Below are 18,902 nucleotides of genomic sequence, written 5' to 3' on the forward strand. Positions count from 1 at the left end.
GAAACAGACTAAATTTCTAAATTTGAAACCACACTGCAGTGTGGAAAGTCTCTGCTCACTGTGTGAATCAGAGTCGAAATCATACAGTTAAAAGATGCATTAGATGCGTTGTTGGCCTGGATATTTAGCCAATGCCACTGATCAAATCCTTATAAATTCATCCAGTTGTAGGCTTGTTAAAAATTAAGGTTAAGAAGAAATGGAAAATAAAACTACAGGCTGAGGTTTACACATTTTTTCCAGCCTGCTCTTTAGAAAAAAACATCCCCTTTGCTTTTCTCTCAGCATGGATTTAAGTGATATTTTTTTTTCCATGTGTACTTTCAGCTGTAGGTCATCATGTCCCAAACCCTCATATTGCTCCTTGCTGTTTGGTAACTGTAGCTTGCACTTGGCTAATTTCCTAAAATAAAAATGTGAATGCAAAGAGAGAAGTGGGAGGGAAGAGCAGGAGAGGAGTGTAACCAACTGTTAGTCGTGCTGATGAGACAATTACCCTCATCTAGTCTCCGTCCAAACCAGACAGAGAGGCAGGAAGGTGTCCAGTTAAGTCTTTCAGTGCCACATCCACACACTCACATTCTCAACTCCCCCATAACCCTCCTCCTCCTCTTCCAGGGCCAAAAAAAGTTGTCATGGTAACACGGGAGGGGAGGGGAGCTGCTTTGCCTAGAAATGTGTGGGCTCGATCTCTGTACCAAAGACCCAAACTGCATGTAATAGTTCAGCATCTGAGGCTAGAAGGACTTGAAGGACCAACATAGGTAACAATTAGGGGAAATTTACTTTGACTCTTCTTCCTCCTGTGGGTATAAGTATTTTGAGGCGGACACATGACTGGAAAGAGAGCAATGAAATGAGAGACCGAAATGAATTAGGAGCCGTTTATCAGTGAAAATTAATGCAGAGTGTGTGACAGACTCAGGTGTAAGTGTGGATTCATCCAGGTTGATTTTTCAAGCCCAAGTGTATCTGTCACCCTCGTCTCCTGTTCTCAGAAAGTATGGAGGTTTTTTTTTTTTTTTTTTTAAATTGCTTGTGCTCTCTCCCTTCATTTAAGGCTTCTGTAAAGATCAGATGCAAAGTTATTTTGGCTGAAGTGTGGGGAATATTAAGCTGCTAAAACTTCTTTTGTCTTTCTACCTGACAGAGCCAGTTTCCTCCAACACTGACACCAAACCCTCATTTCCTTTAACTCATAGATTTGTACTGAGCATTTGCGTCGTAGAAAAAGTTTAATGACTGAATGTTCTCTTCATTGGCAGTGGGAGTTCTCAACCCAAGACCTCGAAAATGACATCCCTTTTGCTTTCCAGCTGTCCTTCCCCTGCCTACTGCCGTTTACCTGGATCAGGTTTGTTCAGTTAATCGGAAACTTAACAAAGGTCACAACAAGCCTAACGGTGGCTAGTGGCCGCTAACCTTATGCTATGAAATCTTAAAAAGATCTTATGAAACAACAGATTTTCAAATTACAAATCATTAGATAACATTAAAGGGAAAAAAAAAGGTTTAGTGGTCTTATTCTGTTGTAATAAATGAAGTTAATGTAACTATTTACGTTTACAGTTAGATGAAAAATGAGCTGGAAAAAAAAAAAAAAGAACCCACTCAGGACAAATGTAGATTTAAATGTACTTTAATTGATGATCACCAGGCTGTTTCCCTTTCACAATGAATCTGCAGTAGTTCTAGTTTTGCCAGTTAGATTTAAAGAGACAGAGATATTGAATATTGCGCTGAGGAAGAAAAACATAATATTATTACAATGCAAAAAGAGAGAGAAAATTAAAGAGAACTACCGATACAGCGTCTTCTTAACAACATGTTAACAGGGCAAACAATAAAAGCACAGCCCAGTATTATATTACTGTAGGTATTTAAGTACCAGTAAGACAATTAGCTTTTTTTCAAATATACGCCTTTTAAAATAGCATTGTATTTTTTTTTTATTATTTCCATGTTAAACAATTACATTCAGGATTATAACTAAATAAATCACATGCAGAAAGATTAGATGGAGAGATGACACCATATTTTGATGTAATGATATCTTTATTTTAACGCAGTTATGGCAATGAGATTGAACTGAAAGATGCACTTTTTTCATTCTGTATCCTTTTTTTTTGTGTGTGTGTGTGTGTGTAGTTTACGGAGTTGTCAGCAGTCTTGACCATACTGTCACTAAAATTAGCGTAAAATGGACGAGTATCACAAGAAGGAGAGTTTGTTATACGCATCTTTCAGATTTGTTCTTTCCAGAGCGATATGTACAAGTCTGTGTACAGTACGTAAGTGTACGTGTAGCGTTTAATTTTACTTATGGTATTTGAGTCTGCATGTGTTTCAAGTCATATTCAGGAAAAAGGAAAAAGTTTCAGCTGCAGTTAGTACTATTTCTGTTAGTGTGTGTTATGGTCTCACTTCAAAAATCAACCCTTTCTCCCCCAAAAAAACAATGTCTACCCACATTCTGGGCTCCACTCAAACAGTGTTTGTTTTTTTTTTTTGTTTTTTTTGTGTGTCTGTTTTGATCCAGCAGCATTCGTATTGTAGTACCAACTCTACATTCAGAAAAATAGGTCTCCTGTACAGTGCATTCAGCTATTGTATAGTCATACAGTTAAAGAATTCACAGCGTTTCCCTGAAGCCTTGAAAACGCTCAAGGCCCGGTATTTGGAGTCTGCCAACTTAAAAACGTTTTTTTCAAAGACAGCGCGACACATCAGACCATCCACAAAATCTGATCCTTACATTAAAAAGCTTCCTCCTGTTTGGGACACGTTTCCTTGCAGCAGCAAAGATGGGGTGAGAAGGACTTCTTGCTTACTTGCGTCACAATCGTGTGACCTAAAAGGGAGTCGTTTTTAACTTTCACTTTCCCCGTCACTTTAGTTAATCAACGCCCCCCCAGACTAAGGTGTGTGTGTGTCTGTGTGTGCGTGTGTGTACTTGTGCGTTCCGAGCTATTTTATTATACAACCTCTATCAAACTCAACAATTCTTCCCCAGTGGGATTTAAAAAAAAAAGCAAGGTCTGCCACAGAAACATCACAAGAAATGAGATGCATATCAAGGCAAACACAGTGTATAATGGATAAACCCTCTGCTAAAAAAAAAAAAAGATAAAAAACATTCAGTGGCAACAATGTGAATCGACAAGCTTTGATTTGAAAGTAAGGGAGTTCAGGCAGGGCAAGCAGCATGGGGGTGGCGATGGACCATGGCGAGCACAGGCTGACAAGGGGCTCTAGCCTTTTAGGGGTTTCCTCCCCACTTTAAACCAGTGTGAGGTAAAGAACTGAGTGCAAGCAGACGAGTGTCTGATTTCAGTTGGCAACACACTGACATTGAATCCATCGTCAATATGTCTGAAAAGCCAAGGCTGCTCCGCCTCAGGCAGCCTGGTGTGTCCCTTAGCTCCAAATCAGTCTTCGAAACAAAGATAACAACCAGGAGATGTGCCATCCTGGCAGAGCTGGAATTCTCATTTAGACAGAAATGAGACTCGCGTTTGCTTCTCAGCACAGATTTAGAGAAAATAAAACCAGAATAAATTGCACGTGTCGATCTGTTCGGATGTAAACAAAGATATAAAACTTGGCCTTGCGTACGTTTAGCTGAGCTGATGACCTCCTCTGCCGTCTGGCTGTGAATAAGCAGAAAGACCTTTCACGCTGAGGAAAACTCACTCGCCGCGTCACCTGGAGATATGACCCATGCCGCGGTTATAAAAACTGTATCGTAGACAAAGACTATGTCTAAAACATTCCTACTTTGTAACTGCGTCCAGTACAATCATAATCATCACATTCATGCTCATTCTCTAATAGCTTATATATATATATATATATATTAATATTACTCTGGGATTAATATTAAGATATCATCCCTCAACAATAGCTCTGTTAGATGGAAAGTCTTGTACATTATATTCTAATGAAAAGTTATTTTCTGCTACTACATTAATGCACTGTGCTTTTAACTACAAATAAAAACCAGACTTCTAAACTCTACCACCTCAGAAAAGTGCAATACCGTCCTGAAAGACCTTCATACTGAAAGTTTAATAGTTACTTGGATTATAGAGCTTCAAGGTTATTTCCAAAGTTTGGATATTGTGAGTGTACTATTTTGACCATTCTGTTTCAAAGTGGTGGACTCGATTTTTACCCTGGCTTCTGGCTCTTGCTTCAAAATGGCTGACATGTCCTTAAAATACCCCCCTCCCCCCTCCCCAATACCCCAAGCTAAAGGCACATGAAAGAAGCCTTCTGTAACACACTTGACGATTGTTTCTCCAGGAAAAAATACCTCCAATAACAAATATAAATATTGCAGTTCCCACTAGCAAATCGCTCCCTCTGCAGGGCCAAACGGACAAGCTTCCGTTGCTACATTTGTCACAGGTCACTGCTTGTTCGTTTCCATCTCTTGGTGATATTGACAGACGATGCCATGTAGCTGAACAGGACGAAATAAGAATAGGTGACGAAAAACGCTGCAGTCGCCTCAGGACCATAATTTCCTGCATCATCGCAAAATATATCATTTATTTCCCATAACCTCTGTAATGATATAGAAACAGTTACCCTATAAGTATACTGGAATAGGTACAACCAACAAAGACCATGATAAAGACTTGAAAAACAACCATTACATCCAGCAGAGATGTGATTAGTGTAGAAACATTGTCCCTTTGCCTGGCGCCTATTGAATTCACTTGAGCATAGACAGCCAAACAGTGTAATAACCTAAGTAATCTGCACTATACTGCATTCCACACTTAAAGGCTGGCTAAATGCAGGATTTTACCCTATGCAGTTCTCTCTGATACAGTCCGAGCTAAAATGCAAACATCATGCACCAGCTAAGCTGCTAAAGCCAAGATGTAAGATTTCCAAAGAGTGGCGACGTCAAGCAACCTCCTAAAACTTCACAACTGACAAGGACGGACTTTTTTTTTTTTTTTTTTCCCCAAATATACATAACATCGATTTATGTTTTCGAGTTATTCCAAAAACTACTGTAGCGAGAGCAGAAATGCAAAGGGTGACTTTCGTTGGGTCTGTACTAAAACTATTAAAGGAACTGACAGAAATACTGTGCATAGAATCTAAAGAAACCTATTGACTGCAGAATAATATAGGAGACATTTTTGGAGAAGTTAAGAAATTCATGATTTATCCTGGTTTTAACCCTTAGGATGAGAATCTTGTCACTTGAGTATTTAGACTGCAAGTTTATTGTGAGTAAGTCAGTGAACTTGAGTTAGCAGAACTACACTTTACTAATCTATAGTTTAACTGGGGTGGTGTTTGTTTTTGATTGGTCAGTATGAGGTAATGAAAGCTGTCAAGTGTGACTGTTACGGATTTCAATTTTTAACAGCGGTTAGCGTCAGAAGTATGTTAGGGCAGACGGCAAACCTACAGAAGGAAACCAACCAAAAGTACAGTATTACTTGCATGATACAGAAAGCATGAACCCAGAGTTTGGACTTTGATTTCAGCTAACAGAATCTGGTGTGATAAGGCTGCAGCAAATGCATTTGAGACTAGTACCATGAGAGAGCGAGAAGCTTTGATGAAGCAGAGTGTTCACTCTTGCTCTACTTCCAGAGAGAACAGATGACAGGGAGGGGGGAGGATGGGTGCTGGGCTTGTGACGCTCAGAACTCAATCTTGCAGGCAGGGAAGGACTCGTCCTGCATGACTACGGTGCTGCTGGAGGCCAGAACCATGATGTTCAGGTCCTGCTGCCTTTCGTGGGTCTGCTGGTACCACTCCCTGGTCACCTCTGTGTCATGGGTTGGGATGAGCGTCACCTGATGGGGACATGATGGGGGACAGTGAGGAGGGAGCAGAGTATGTGGCTGCAGCTACCAGCCAGTTCACTTAAAGACTGAGGGATGAGGCCTGGCTCTGTGCAAAGGTGAGCAAATCCACCTGCCAACAGCTAATCGCTAAAGTATGTTCTTGTTTCTTTAATCTGTCCCAAAATCACAGTGTAAAGGGGACAAGCCATGGTTATGTGTCAGTGGACTATTTAGGTCCTAAAGGACATAGTGACCTGGACTACAGACCTGTAAATTGGAGCCCCACTGAGCTTTGCCCTCCAGCAGAGCATCCAGGACTCCACGGCTGGGCTCTCCGCTGCCGGGGTCGTTGCCGCTCACCACGTAATATGCGGCCCGCACTCTCTTGAAGAATTCCTGGTCCACGTTCTTGGCACTGCAGTGGTTGGGCACATAGGCCAGGTCAACGTAGACAGGTGGTCCTGGGGGGACGGCTGAACTAGTTTTCTGCGAGTTGTTGCCTGAAGGAGAACAGGGTCACAGACCAATATCTGTGTGTTAGTACAGAGTATAACCTTCCTCAACTAATCACATTACATTTTATTTCTCATTTTATTCACAGTATATATGGAGATCAGTGACTAAACTGCATCATCATTGCCGTTACAATTTCAGTTTTATCATGTGCATAGTTTCCCATAATTTCCTAACAGGGCAATTTTCTTGCATGTCCGAACTCGTGACGTTCGCGAATGTCAAATTGCACCAACGCATTTAAACAAGTATCTAGAGTTTGACAGTCCAGAGAGAAAGAAGCTTCTTTTGCATGAACGTTTCACACAAGGAAACAACAAATGGACAAATGTTTAATCAATTAAAATGACAATAAACAAATATTGGCTTATTTGTTTTGAAATTAGTGGCTGAGTCTCTGGATCCATGTTTAGGTAAGGCTTTATTTGCATTAGTAAGAAGATCCAGTAACACCTTCCTATGATCTTAATGAATGATTCCTGATCCCCCAACAAAATCAGGAGAGAAAATGTTATTGGAAAATTGTTTTGCATTTTTGTAGAGAAGTTGTGTAATTTTGTTTATGGAGGTTTAGAAAGTATTAGAAATTTTACAGAAGGAGCTAAAGTGTAATCGACTTTGTTTCCACTGTGTTGTGTGCAGCATAAGTGGGCAAAGTTCCTAATCCGTTCAGGTTCAGTTTGTCTGCTAATGCATAATCTTTCCTACATTAAAAAAAATAATAATATTTGAATCTAATGTGAAGCCGGTTTAAGGGTCAATTTATGTTAACTGTGTTGCAGGGTGTGAAGATATAAGCACACCTGAACTGTTCTTGATGCCATTGACCAAGCCTTTCCCTGGATTAAGGATCTCACTCCTGGAGCCCTGAGTCTCAGACATCTTGATCAGCCTGGAGCTCCTCTCCGTGTCCTTCCTCCTGAGGGAGGCTGAACGTGGTGAGGGGGAGTCCTTGGTCTGCTTGACTGGAGTAGAGGACCTCTTCCTGACTTCTCCCTTTCGAGCAGGGGAGGCAGATTTGGGTTTACCTTTTCTGAGACCCTTGGCGGTCTTGTGCTCTTTTTTGAGAAGTTTCTCTGTACTGCTGTGATCATTGAGAAGAGCCTCTGGATCTACCATGCACACATCCGGGTGGGGAGGATGAGGAAGAGGGTCCTTCATCGGCATGGGAAGAGGATCGTGAGTCTTCTGAGCTGATCTTGGTGATGGAGGATGGTGGCCTCCTCCAGCTCCAGATACAGACAATTTGTCCACAGGTAGGTGTTCGGCATCTTCGTCAGAGTCCAGATTTCCTTCCGCCGTTATGGATGGACACTCCTCGGTTTCTGGAGGGACGTCAGAGTCCGACTGCGAAGGCAAAGACTCACTCACTGATGTTGGAGGTGTTTCCTCCCCAGCTAGTGTCACAGCCAAACCAGATGACATGCCACCTGGAAGCTGTTGAGACCCGTGTCCAGCGTCTCCGTGGTAACTCTGAGCATGGTGGTGTCTATGCTTGTGTGACCTCCTCTTTACAGAGTGCTGGTCCTGATCGTCCTCGTCCCCGTCCCCATCCTGGGAGTGTTCGCTTTGGCCGTCCTCCTCGTCCTCATCACTGGAGAGCTGATGGGGACTGGGGTTGATGAATGATGGAGAAAGCTCTCCTTTACGGTGTTTGTATTCACAGGAGGAGTAGCCTGGAGGGGAAGCAGAGGAGGAGGTGGCTCCGGTGCTCAAATCAGAGGGTCGAGGGAGGCCTTCTTGGCCAGCTGTTTCACTATGATATGCATCCTTCGAAGAGGACACAGAGGTACCGTGGACACTGGCCATCCATTCCATAGCTTCCATTGCTTCCTCTTCTTCCTCGGCATCGTCATCACCGTAACCTGGAGGAGGGGCACTTGGGCAGTCGTCAGGCCTCTGCAGTAGCTCCCAATCTGATATACTGCTCTTTCTTCTAACTTCTAATCTGTCTGGAGGCGTTTCTAAAAGAGTTTTCTCTACTTCTTCTGCCTCTTTTTCTTTCCTGACTTCCACTTTTTCACACATCTTCAGATCAGCTGTAGCTTTCTTCTCTTCCGTGCTGTCTTTACCGGTCTTTTCTTCGGGCTTCTTTTCTGCGATTTTCTGCTTGACTTCAGTGTCTTTAGTAGCCTCTGTCTTTTCATCTTCTACTTCTTTTTCTGCTACTTTGGCATCTTTCTTCAACGGTGCAATTTCTCCACTTCTCTTTTCTTTTTCTGCTTCCAATGTTTTCTCTTTTATCTCCTCCGGTGTTTTGGCACATGAGGTTTTGCCGGCTCCACTATCACTTGATGAAGTTTCTGTCTTTTGAACAGTTTGCACGTCAGATTTAGAGATGGCAGCAGTAGACGAAATAGTGACTGTACTTTCTACCACTTGTGACTCAGTTATTGATGAAAATGTCTCTTGTTGCTCAGCCACCTTTGTTTTTTGACATTCAATACGACATGGTAGGGTGCTGTCCTCCATTTCAGGCTCCTCGTCTTCTGCTGACTCTTGTGACTTCCTTTCAGAGGAGTCAGCCCTTTGGAGGGGGGAGACATCAAAACGAGCCTCTGCTGTGGATGAACACTCTGACACTTTTTCTGGTTGGGTACTTTGTAGAGATGTGGTGGATGTTGTGATCTTAGTTTCCAGCATATAAAAACTATCAGTGCTCAGCTTTGTGTCTGGTCCCGGCTTTGTGGAGCCAGTCTCAACTTCCGCTTGTTCGGCAGTGGTTGACAAGGCTGCAGGTGAGGGTTTGGCCTCCTCACATTCAGTAGGTAAAGATGGTTTTGTTGCAGGTTTTGTTGTCACCTCCATGTATTCGTCTCTTTGAAACCCTCCAAAGCAGGAGCTTGTGGAAGCTGTCGTGACCCGTGGCTCCTCTTTCACTAGTGATACTTCAGAGGCTGATTTCATTGTAAAATGTTCAACTTTCTCTGCAGGTTTTTGTCTCAAAGATGCTGAGGATGAGTAACTGTACGTTGTGGAGGAGTAGGCTGAAGTGGCGTATGTTAAGGTGGTGTATGTGCAAGCTGACTCATGTTTTGCAATGTGTCTCTCATCTTCTTGGAGGTCTCTTTGGCTGAAATAGTGATCATCTCTTGTATCACAATGTGTGATGGTTTCTTTCCTATCCTCCCTTAATTCTTCTTCGGTCTCCTCAGTGTCAAAATGCTCAGAGAAATCTCCAGATCGACTCATTCCGATATCAGCATAGCTGCTTGTTAGTGGAGGTGAGGCGCTAGATGGATGCTTGGACTCTGAATGATCGGGTGCCGAAGGGCTGCCTGTCAAGCCTCTTGTGGAAGCTGGTTGACATGTTTCCTTGGTCGAAAAGCTTGGTGATAGAGACGTTTTGTCGTCTTCTTTTTTGGACTCTGGTACTTCAGATGGGGTTATATCTGCTGATGACAACCTTCTCTCTGTGGTTGGTTCGGGAGACAAATGTTTTTTGTCCGTGTCCTGTCCTTTCTCTGTCTCAGGATGTTTTGGGGTATCAGGTTTAGGAAAACTGCTGGGGTCCATTTTGAGAGCTCCTGGTGACACAGTTGTTTTACCGACATCATCTTTCTCTGTCTCAAGAAGTTTGGATACGTCCCTTTCACCAGCTGTATCATCGTCTTTGAGTGATTTTGTTTCAGGAGACAGTGTTTTTTTACTTGTGTCTTGCTTGATTGTCTCTGTGATTTCAGAAGCTGAGGCATCATCAGGTGTTGGTTTACTTACCGTTTCCACTTCAAGGACTCTGGATTCAGGCAACTGAGCCTTTTTATTTGAGTCTTCTCCCTCATCATCGGAGCTAAGTCTGCACGTTTCTTTTTCAGACTGTTCTCTGGCACCCTTTTCCATATCTATATCACTTGACTCCTCTTCCTCCTCTTCTTCCTCCTCGTCTTCATCTTCATCGTCCTCATCAACGTTGAAGTCTTCTCCCTCTACAAGGAGCCTTTTATCTATGAGGCTCTCATCTATCGTGGATTTAAAAGTGGGAGAACTGCTAACGTGGCTGTTATCTAAGGCCAGGGCATTATCATCGATTTCACGTCCTAAAAATGTGTCAGCAGGGGACGTCCTTAACCCAGCTGATGCCTCTTCTCCCGGTAAAGGAGATGCTTGTTGAGGTAAAATGTCTTTTTCTGCAGGTGAGTGGCGACCACATGGAGAGTCAGGGGACTCCATTTTGTCTCTGAGTGACTCTGCAGATTTTTCTTTCTCTTTGTCCCATGTTTTCTTCTCAGTGAATTCCCCAACAGGTTCGACAGGAGCTGAAGGTTTGGCACCAAGATGTGAGACGGAGGGCGTTTCTTGTCTTACCGATGGGCCTGCTGATCGAGCACTGGTAGAAACTTTCTCACTTTCTTCTGTTGCTCCTGTTGGAAAAGCAGCCGCAGCACCGTCCTTCACAGCCTCTTTTTCCCTTTCTGATTTTTCAGGTTTGTCCTCTTTGGGGCTGCAAGAATAAGACTCAACAGCCTGGGACATTTTGTTGTCCTGCATGTCTATGGATGAAAAGCTCTTGTCAACATAAGGTGTATCTGGTCGCTCTCTCTCACTCTCTTCCTCTTGGCCTTTCTCTCTATCTTCAAATTGTGGGGAGGGGCTGCGGTGGCTGCTTCGTTCGCTCTGTGTGAGGCAAACCGGGCTGTAGTCGACTCTGCTGAATGACAGAGGCTCTTCTTTGTATTGCTCATCCAGGAAGAACATGGCTCCCGCAGCCTCTGTCTGACTCGTTCTTCTGTTGTCGTCAATGCCGATATGAGAGGCCTGATCAAAACTGAGAGAAAGCTCACTTTCTTCTGTCAGGTCCAAGTCATGGTCTTTGGGGATGGGTTTTTCATATGGCTCATACTTTGATGCACCAAATGTTTGCTTTTCATCTGGTAGACTTTCACTGACCATCTCCTTCTCTAAAGACATTTCTTCACCACTCCCCAGTGTTGCAGTGTCTGGTTTAACAGCATAAGTGTGTGAAGCATCCTCAGAGTCTTTGTCCAACATAAAATATGAACAACGCTGTGACAATCCTGGAGAAGCAACTTCTCGTTCTCCTTCCATCTCCCTTTCTGCTTCCTTCCCTGGTTTCTCCTCTGGCTCTGTCTTTTCTTTAACTCCTGGGCTTGTCTGTTTCTCTTGTGGTGGTTCTTCCACACTGGAATGGATCTCAGTGCTTGAAAGTGTACAGCTTTTAGGTTGACTCTCAGTGCTTGATACTGTTGATAATGCGGGCTTCTTCTCATCTGAGCCTAGAACTGGTTCTGCTTTAGCAGTTGGGATATCATGTACTGGTTCTTGTTTTGGAACAGAGGCTGGTTCCATCGTTGGTGGTACAATATCGAAGGAGGGTTGTGGCTTGGTGAGAGGTGCAGGTGTGGCTTCGGGTTTCACATCTGTGTCTGTTTCAGGTGAAAGTTTGGATTCTTCTTTGCCAAACTCTTCATCAATGGAGGGCTCCTGCATTGTAAGTGTAGGTATGATCACTGTGGTCTGCTTGGATGTCGATGGTGGTTTAGTTTGGTCACTTGCCTCCACAGTTGGATATACAGGGAGGTCTGCAGAAGATATGTCATGGTCTGATTTCCTTAGTTCCACTGACAGAGGTCGGGAGCCTGCTCCTCCCATACAAATCTCCTCCTCCTCCTCCTCTTCATCGTCTTTGTCTTCATCTGAGGACTGAACCACAAATGCAGGTTTGTAATCTGACTTGACTTCTGTTGCTGTCTGCGGAGGTTGTTTAATGGTCTTGTCAAGGTCTTTCTCCTGCAATTCTTCTCTCTCCCATTTCTCCTCCTTGGAGTGGTCAGCATCAGAGGAGTCATACTTTTCCTTATCTACAGTATCCTCTGTCTTTGTGTCAGTAACATGCTTTTCTTCAATCCTCTGTTCATCCCCTTCTAGTTTTGTCTTTTCGTCCTTTGTGTCTTCTGTCCCGTAAGTGTATTCTTTTTCTTGTTCTTTTTCCATTTTCTGTTCTTTGCTCAGCTCAGCGACATGTGCGTCGTCTTTTTCTTTCTCCATCTTCTCCTCTTGGCTAATAATGACCTTTGCTTCTTTATCTTGCTCTTTTTTCTCCTCTTGGATTTTTTGGGAAGACACACAGATGTCATCTTTTGCTGGTGTTTGGACTTCAGTTGATGCTGAGTCTTTCTGCATTTCCACTGATGCAACATCGGATGTTTCCCTCTCTTTCTGAGCTCCAGGGACCTTATCTAAAACTTCTTCATGTACATGCTTATCAGTAACGTCACAAATATCCTTTTTAGTTGTCTCCTTTTCTAATGTGTGAACTACAGGTAGATCTCCCTCTTGTTTATCACCCTCCTTGGATTCAAACTTAGAAGGATAGTCATCTTTCACCTTTTGCTCATCTTTGGTGCTACGTGTTGGACTATAAATCTCCTTCTCTTGCTCCTGTTTGATGGATGTAGCTTCATCACCGCCCACATCGGCTCTATCTTTCATTTCTTTATCAACGGTTTCAACTTTTGATGGCTCTCTCTCTTTTGTGTCCTTGGGAAGCTCAGCGCTGGGATCTGATTCTTTCTCTTTTTTCACGTCAACCTTTTCAGGTTCTCTATCACTAGTTTCTTCCAAAATAGCTTTGTAGTCTGAGAAACCACGGTTTTCCAGCTCTTCAGCTTCCTGTTTTAGCGATTGTTCCTTAGAGATGTCAGTCCTGTCTCCCTCTTTGTCCTTTCCCTTCTGCTCCTTCATAGGAATATCACTCTTTTCTTTGTCTTTAACCACTTCCTGTTCTTTCACTTTAACTTCTTTATCACAAGTTTCCACTATTTGTGATTCTTTGGCCTCTTCTTTAATTAGTTTAACATCAGATGCAACTTCCTTTAATTCTCTCTTCTTCTCCTCATCTGCCTCTTTGCTTTCCTCCTCCTTGGTAGGTCTGGTATCCAGCGTTTCTTCCTTAAGTGTTACTGTATCAGTTTCTTCCTTCAAGGGTTTTATATCAACACTATCTTCTTGAATTGTCACGTCTTCTTCTTTCCTGGACAGCTCGACAGTAAAGGTTTCCTCCTTTGCTACCACTTTGTCCTTCTCTTCCTCAATTGCTGTTTTGACAGCACACATCTCTCTCACTTTTTCATCCTGCACCATTGGTTTGGCAAATAAAATGTCACCCTTCATGCTCGTTTCATCCTTGAACGTTGTGACAGTGGAAATCCTTAAATCTTCTTCCTCCATCTTAATAGGTTTGACAACAGTTTCTCGCTCCTCTTCTGGTTTGACAGGATCTTCAGGAGTTTCTTTTACCTCTGCCTTGGTTGGTGTATAGACATAGTCATCTTTATAAGCCATTACATGCTCCTCAGCCATTTGGGTAAGTTTAATAGCAGCATCACAAGCTTTAATTTCTTCTTTGTCCTTTTCAGCCCCTGCTTTAACAGCTGAAGCGTTTTCTGGCAGTTGATCTTTTTCCTCTGGCTTAGGAAGTTTTGTTGCAGAAGCATCAACTTTACCTGTGTCTTCCTTCTTGATGTCTTCTGTGGTAGATTTAAAGGTGTCCACGTCATCCTTTCTTAATGTCACTTCGTTATCCTGCTCTCTGGAAGGTTTGGTGTCAGAAATATCTTCTTTACTTATCTCTTGCTCTGTTGTTGACTTCACCGTAAGAATCTCGTCTTTAGTAACTGTTAGTTCCTTCTCCTCCACCGTAGTGAGGCCAACGGTTACAGTACAAATCTTTTGCCCATTTTCTCCTTTTATGGTAACGTCAGATGTATCATCTTTACTAATGGTTTCTTCTGCTTTGGTGAGTTTATCAAGAGTGATGTCACCCGTCTCTTTGTCCTTTTCTCCCTTTTCATCTGTAAAAAGCTTGGAAGCCGAAACATCTGTCTTTTCCATCTCTTTTTCTTCTTTCTTATCTGGTTTTTCCATCTCCTTTGTAGTTTCCTCAGCTTTAGTATGCTCAGTAAACACATCATCCTTCTTTGCCTCTTTTTCCGTCTGGTCTTTAACAGTTTGCATATCTGTGGTGAGGGGCTTTTTAGTCTCTTCCTCTTCAGTATGTAACGGGCTAATATCAAAACTATCCCTTTTCTGTGTCACATCATCCATCGCTACCCCCATCTCTTTAACCTCACTTTTGATTTTGAGGTCAAAATCATGTTTTTCTGTATCGCTCTGCTTATGTTCATCTTTGATTTGTTTGGCAACAATTTCCATCTCCGCCTCTTTAGTTGGTTTGACCTCAGGAGCATGGTCTTTTTCAGGCACTTTCTGTTCATCTTTAACACTTTCATCAACAGTGACGGTGTCTTTTTCAATTTTCTCCTCTTTGATAGATGTTATGTCAGAGCAAATGTCCTTTACTGCCACTTTTTCTGCTTTCTCATCCGTGATGGACTTAATGGCAGAAACCTCTTCCTCCGTGACAGATTTCAGTTTATCCTCGGCGGTGATTTGCTTCAAATCGGAGGTGTCGTCCTTTTCTTTGTCGTGTTCCGCTTTCACAATTTTAACTGCTGATTTATCATAACTATCATAATCATCATCACCTTTCATGTCAGTATCATCATCTGGGTAAAGAGTTTCCTTTTCAGGAAATATACCTGTAACAGCCACTTTAGGTTGTTTCTCTTCAAGACCATGAGTCTTGATGTCTCGATCCTGTTGTCCAGATATGCTGGGGGAAACCTGCCCTGACACCAGTGGCTGAACTTCTTTTAAAGAAGAAGCTACAACGGGCATTGTTTCTGCCTTTTTTACTTCAGCTTTTGGCTCTAAAGGAGCAGGTTTTTCTGGCTCTTTCATCACTGGAACCTCTTTTATGTCTAAAGATGTTGCAACTTCTACTTTATCGGGATCTGCTCTGGTCATGTCAACATCTTTATGTTTTTCTGTCTCATCTTTCTGTTCAGTTTTGTCCTCAGTTGTAGTCACTACAGCAGGAAGCTCATGTTTCATTTGCTGCTCCAAGTCAGGGAAGAGCTTCATCTTGTCTTCCACTGGTGACTGACGAATTGGAGAGTGAGCTGCACTTGAGGGTCCAGAGTGTGGAGGGGAGGCCATTTTCACAGTGATATCATCTGGACTGAAACAGCGCTCTTCACTCTCTGAAGTTACTGAGTCTGATCCAAAAGGTCTAGTAGGCATAACGGATGAAAAATCTTTAGGTGCATCTATAATTTGCTCTTCAACTGGAAGGGAGACTGGTTTGGTATCTTGTACAGACTTTAAAACTGGAGAGACAGAGCCCAAGATCTTTTCAATGTCTTTCTCATTACCCTGCAATATTTGGGATGAAGCATAGCCCTCTTGGAGTTTTTCAAGTGAAATGTCAACATTGGGGGTTTGGTCTTCGTCATCCTCCTCTTCTTCCTCTTCTGCATCGTGAGCCTCAGGAGCTTTAGGCACCGTCTTCACTTCTGCAGCAGGGAACTGTAAGTCATCCGATGGAGACTTGGATTGTTTGTCATCTTCTAAAGAAGGTGGTGAAAGAGTTCCTGCAGAGAGTGGCTGCTCTTTGCTCTGTGTTACATCAGGTGGGGTTGAAACAGGAGTAGGGGTTTTGGGTGGTTCCTCAGCAGGAGGTGCTGTGACAGATGCCACAGACTGGTCTTCAGTGATAGAAGGGGGGAAGGAGGACATTTTATCATACTCTGTGATAGACGTTGCAGAAGACACATGCTCCTCTTCTGCCAGAGGAGCAGTGATGATGTTAGTGAACACAGATACTTGCTCCTGTATGCCTGGTATGAAACCTTTCTCGGTCATAGCTGCAGCTTGCATTTCCCTCATGCCATGAATGTTTACAAATGATCCGGTTTGATCTGGAACGGAGATGTCGTAGGCACCGACGTCATACTGAAGGTGTGGTATTCTCTCCTCTGCCTCCTCATGAATCTCCTCATCTGAGATGGTCTGTTCTGTCTCAGAGTAGCCGGGGATGGTCTCGTCTTGGATGTAGGACATGGGTTCAGCTGCAGCAGCTCCTTGAACTACTGAAGTTATGGGAGCTGTGGGCCCACCCACATGTGATAGGTAGCCTTCCTCTTCCTCCTCCTCTTCTTTGCCTGTATTCAGGATTTCAACAGTTCTTTCTGTGACCATTTGTTCTTCAGCTGCATCCTCAGGGTTGACTTTAATCTCTTCATCTGCTATTACATCTAAATCTTCCACCTCCTCCAGTTCAGCTTTCTCCACTGCCTCCTCCTCCTCCTCTTCTTCATCGTCTTCTTTTGCTTTTTGCTCGACCTCGGATGGAGTCATGTCATGATCCTCTTTTGTCACAGCCTTTGCTAAGAAAATTTCTGATTTCTCCATTTCTTCTATCTCATGTTTTCGGTCAAGTCCACTGTCCACCTTGGCCTCCTTCCACTTTGATTCATCTTCATCTTCTCCTATTCCCATATCCTCCTCTTCATCATCTACAGTTTTTTTTCCAGCAGCTGGAACTTCTTCCTCCTCCTCTTCTTCTTCCTCATCCTGAGTTGCTGCTCCCTCATCCTCAAACTTTTGGGCCTCCTCTAATTCTCTCTGCTGTATCAGTACCTTTTCTTTGTCTTCGACTTCAGCTGGTACAGCTTCTACTTCAGGAGACGTTGTGCCAGCAGGAATCTCAGATGTAATTTCCTGTTCGTTTGGCTGCTCTAGTTCTGTTGTCTCAGATTCAGCTTCAGTACTGTCTGGCAGCTCTGCAGATACAGCAATGGCCTCATCTTTTTTCAGTTCTTCAAAGTCCTTGGTGAGGTCTTCAGGTGTGGAGTGTGCAGACATGCCCTCAATTGCTCCATTTTTTAGCGGCTCAGGTTGAATAATTTCAGGTTTGGGCTCCTCGTGTTTGGGTTCAGCAGGTTCAGCCTTAGCTGCTTTGATTTTTCCAGTCTTGGTTTTATTTGACACTTTAGCTTTATGTAACGTCTTTCTTACTTCAGGTGTAAGAGGTTTCAGGTCGGGCTTTGTGATTTTTCTCAGCTCAGGTTTGGATGTGTCCTTCTTTTTGTCCTCTTTGGACTTTGCATCTTTCTTTTCATCTTTCTTAGCAGAGTCATCTTTCTTTACCTTTTTTATCTCCCTCTTTTCCTTGTCCTTTTTCTCATCCATTTTTGAAACTCTTTCCTTCGAGTGCTTTTTTAAAGACTTTTCCTTTAGGAGTTTTTTCTTTTCGGGCACATCGGTTTTAGATTTTAATGTCTTGGTGGGCTTTTTCTCCTCCTTTTTCTCTGAAATATTTTCTTTTACAGAGTCACTCTTTGCCTCTGTGGCAGCTGACACATCGTCTTGTCCTTCAGCTTCTTTCTTTGAGACCTTTGCAGTAGTCTTTGGGGAGGATTTAAGACTCTCTCTGCTATCTGTTCTTTGTTTTAACTTGGTTTGTTTTAGAACAGAGGGAGGAGCTCCTGAGGCAATGTCCTTTTGTGTGGCTACAGGATAGCGCAAGAAGTCCAGGTGCTTTAATTTTTCTAGCCCCTCCAGGATCTTGTTTTGTGGTGCATTCCCAGGGAACAGGACTCTCACGATCTTTTCTGCAGGATTGGCAGGGAGCCAGACGACTAAGGCTGTAACTGATGTCAGGTAGGGCACAGATATCTCTCCTTCTTTCCCATTGGGTAGCACAATGCCAGTTTTGGCCTTGCTATTTCCAGCCCACTTCTGCATTAAAAACTGCATTTCTTTACTGTCTTTGACGGGGTTGAGTATATACATGTCTAACCTGCCCACTCCCATCTTGTGGAACAGAGTAATGGGCTCAATGGTGTTACTGACCACACGAAAGAGAGGCTCCGGTTTGATTCCTAGTTTGTTAAGGTACTGGAGAGTCAGCGAGGCTTCTTCGATGCTGCGCTTTACTTTGAGATTGGATTCAGGCATACGGAGCTTCTCTGGAACATTGAAGAACACCACACCTAATTCAGGAGAGATCAGGTTCTTCATCCAGTCACTGTAGTTGGTGGAGCCCTGAGACTGCTCCTCTTCTTGTTCTGCTATCTTTCTCTGAAGAAGCCCATTGATACCAGGTAGATTGTCGGCGCCAATGTGTGTAAGTAAAATCGAGTCGATCCGGTCCAAGTGACGAACCAATTTCCAGAAGCAGGATTTTCGATCAGAACCTCCGTCCACTAAGATGTTGAAGCCATTCACAGCGAAGAGAGCAGAGTCTCCTCGTCCACCGGGAAAGATGTAGCAACATGGCTTGGACAGTTTAAGGAAGCCCCCAGAGGTGGGTGGCTCCAGGAGCTCGAAAGGTGAAGGGACATCGACCGTCTCAGAGATGTACTCTGTGAACTCAGTGACGCCCTCCATCTTGGGGAGAAGAGGCTCAGGGTTTAGTTTGTATTCCAGGAACTCCTGCAGGGTTTGCTGCTGTCTTAGAGAGCTCCAGCCCACCTCCCCGCGGCAGGACACAGTAAGTGTAGCCTGCTGCTTGGGGGCTGCTGTGCCCAGTAATTCAGTGACCTGTGAAAAAATATGTAGAGTCTGTTTGTAAAGAACAAATTAAATGTATTTAAACTTGTACTGTACTTTCTTTCATATGAAAATGTAACAAACCACTAATGCATTTAGAATTATTGCACAGAATAAAGTTTTTATCAATTTGTTATTTAAAGAATGCTTTCAATG

The 18,902-nt window shown here is 43.3% G+C and overlaps 1 protein-coding gene across 1 annotated transcript in view; it reads right to left on the reverse strand.

The window, feature by feature from the left end:
* Positions 1–1,623: 1,623 nt before the first annotated feature.
* map1ab (microtubule-associated protein 1Ab) overlaps positions 1,624–18,902 on the reverse strand; it is a 62,450-nt gene continuing 45,171 nt past the window's right edge. The window contains exons 5-7 of the mRNA XM_067500721.1: positions 7,136–18,737; positions 6,087–6,319; positions 1,624–5,828 (exon numbers count right to left, since the gene is read on the reverse strand). Coding sequence (XP_067356822.1) covers positions 5,673–5,828; positions 6,087–6,319; positions 7,136–18,737 — 11,991 coding nt within the window. The 3' untranslated portion in view covers positions 1,624–5,672. The remainder of the gene's footprint in view (positions 5,829–6,086; positions 6,320–7,135; positions 18,738–18,902) is intronic.

Source organism: Channa argus, chromosome 4 (assembly GCF_033026475.1).
Source record: "Channa argus isolate prfri chromosome 4, Channa argus male v1.0, whole genome shotgun sequence".
NCBI classification, from domain to species: domain Eukaryota; kingdom Metazoa; phylum Chordata; class Actinopteri; order Anabantiformes; family Channidae; genus Channa; species Channa argus.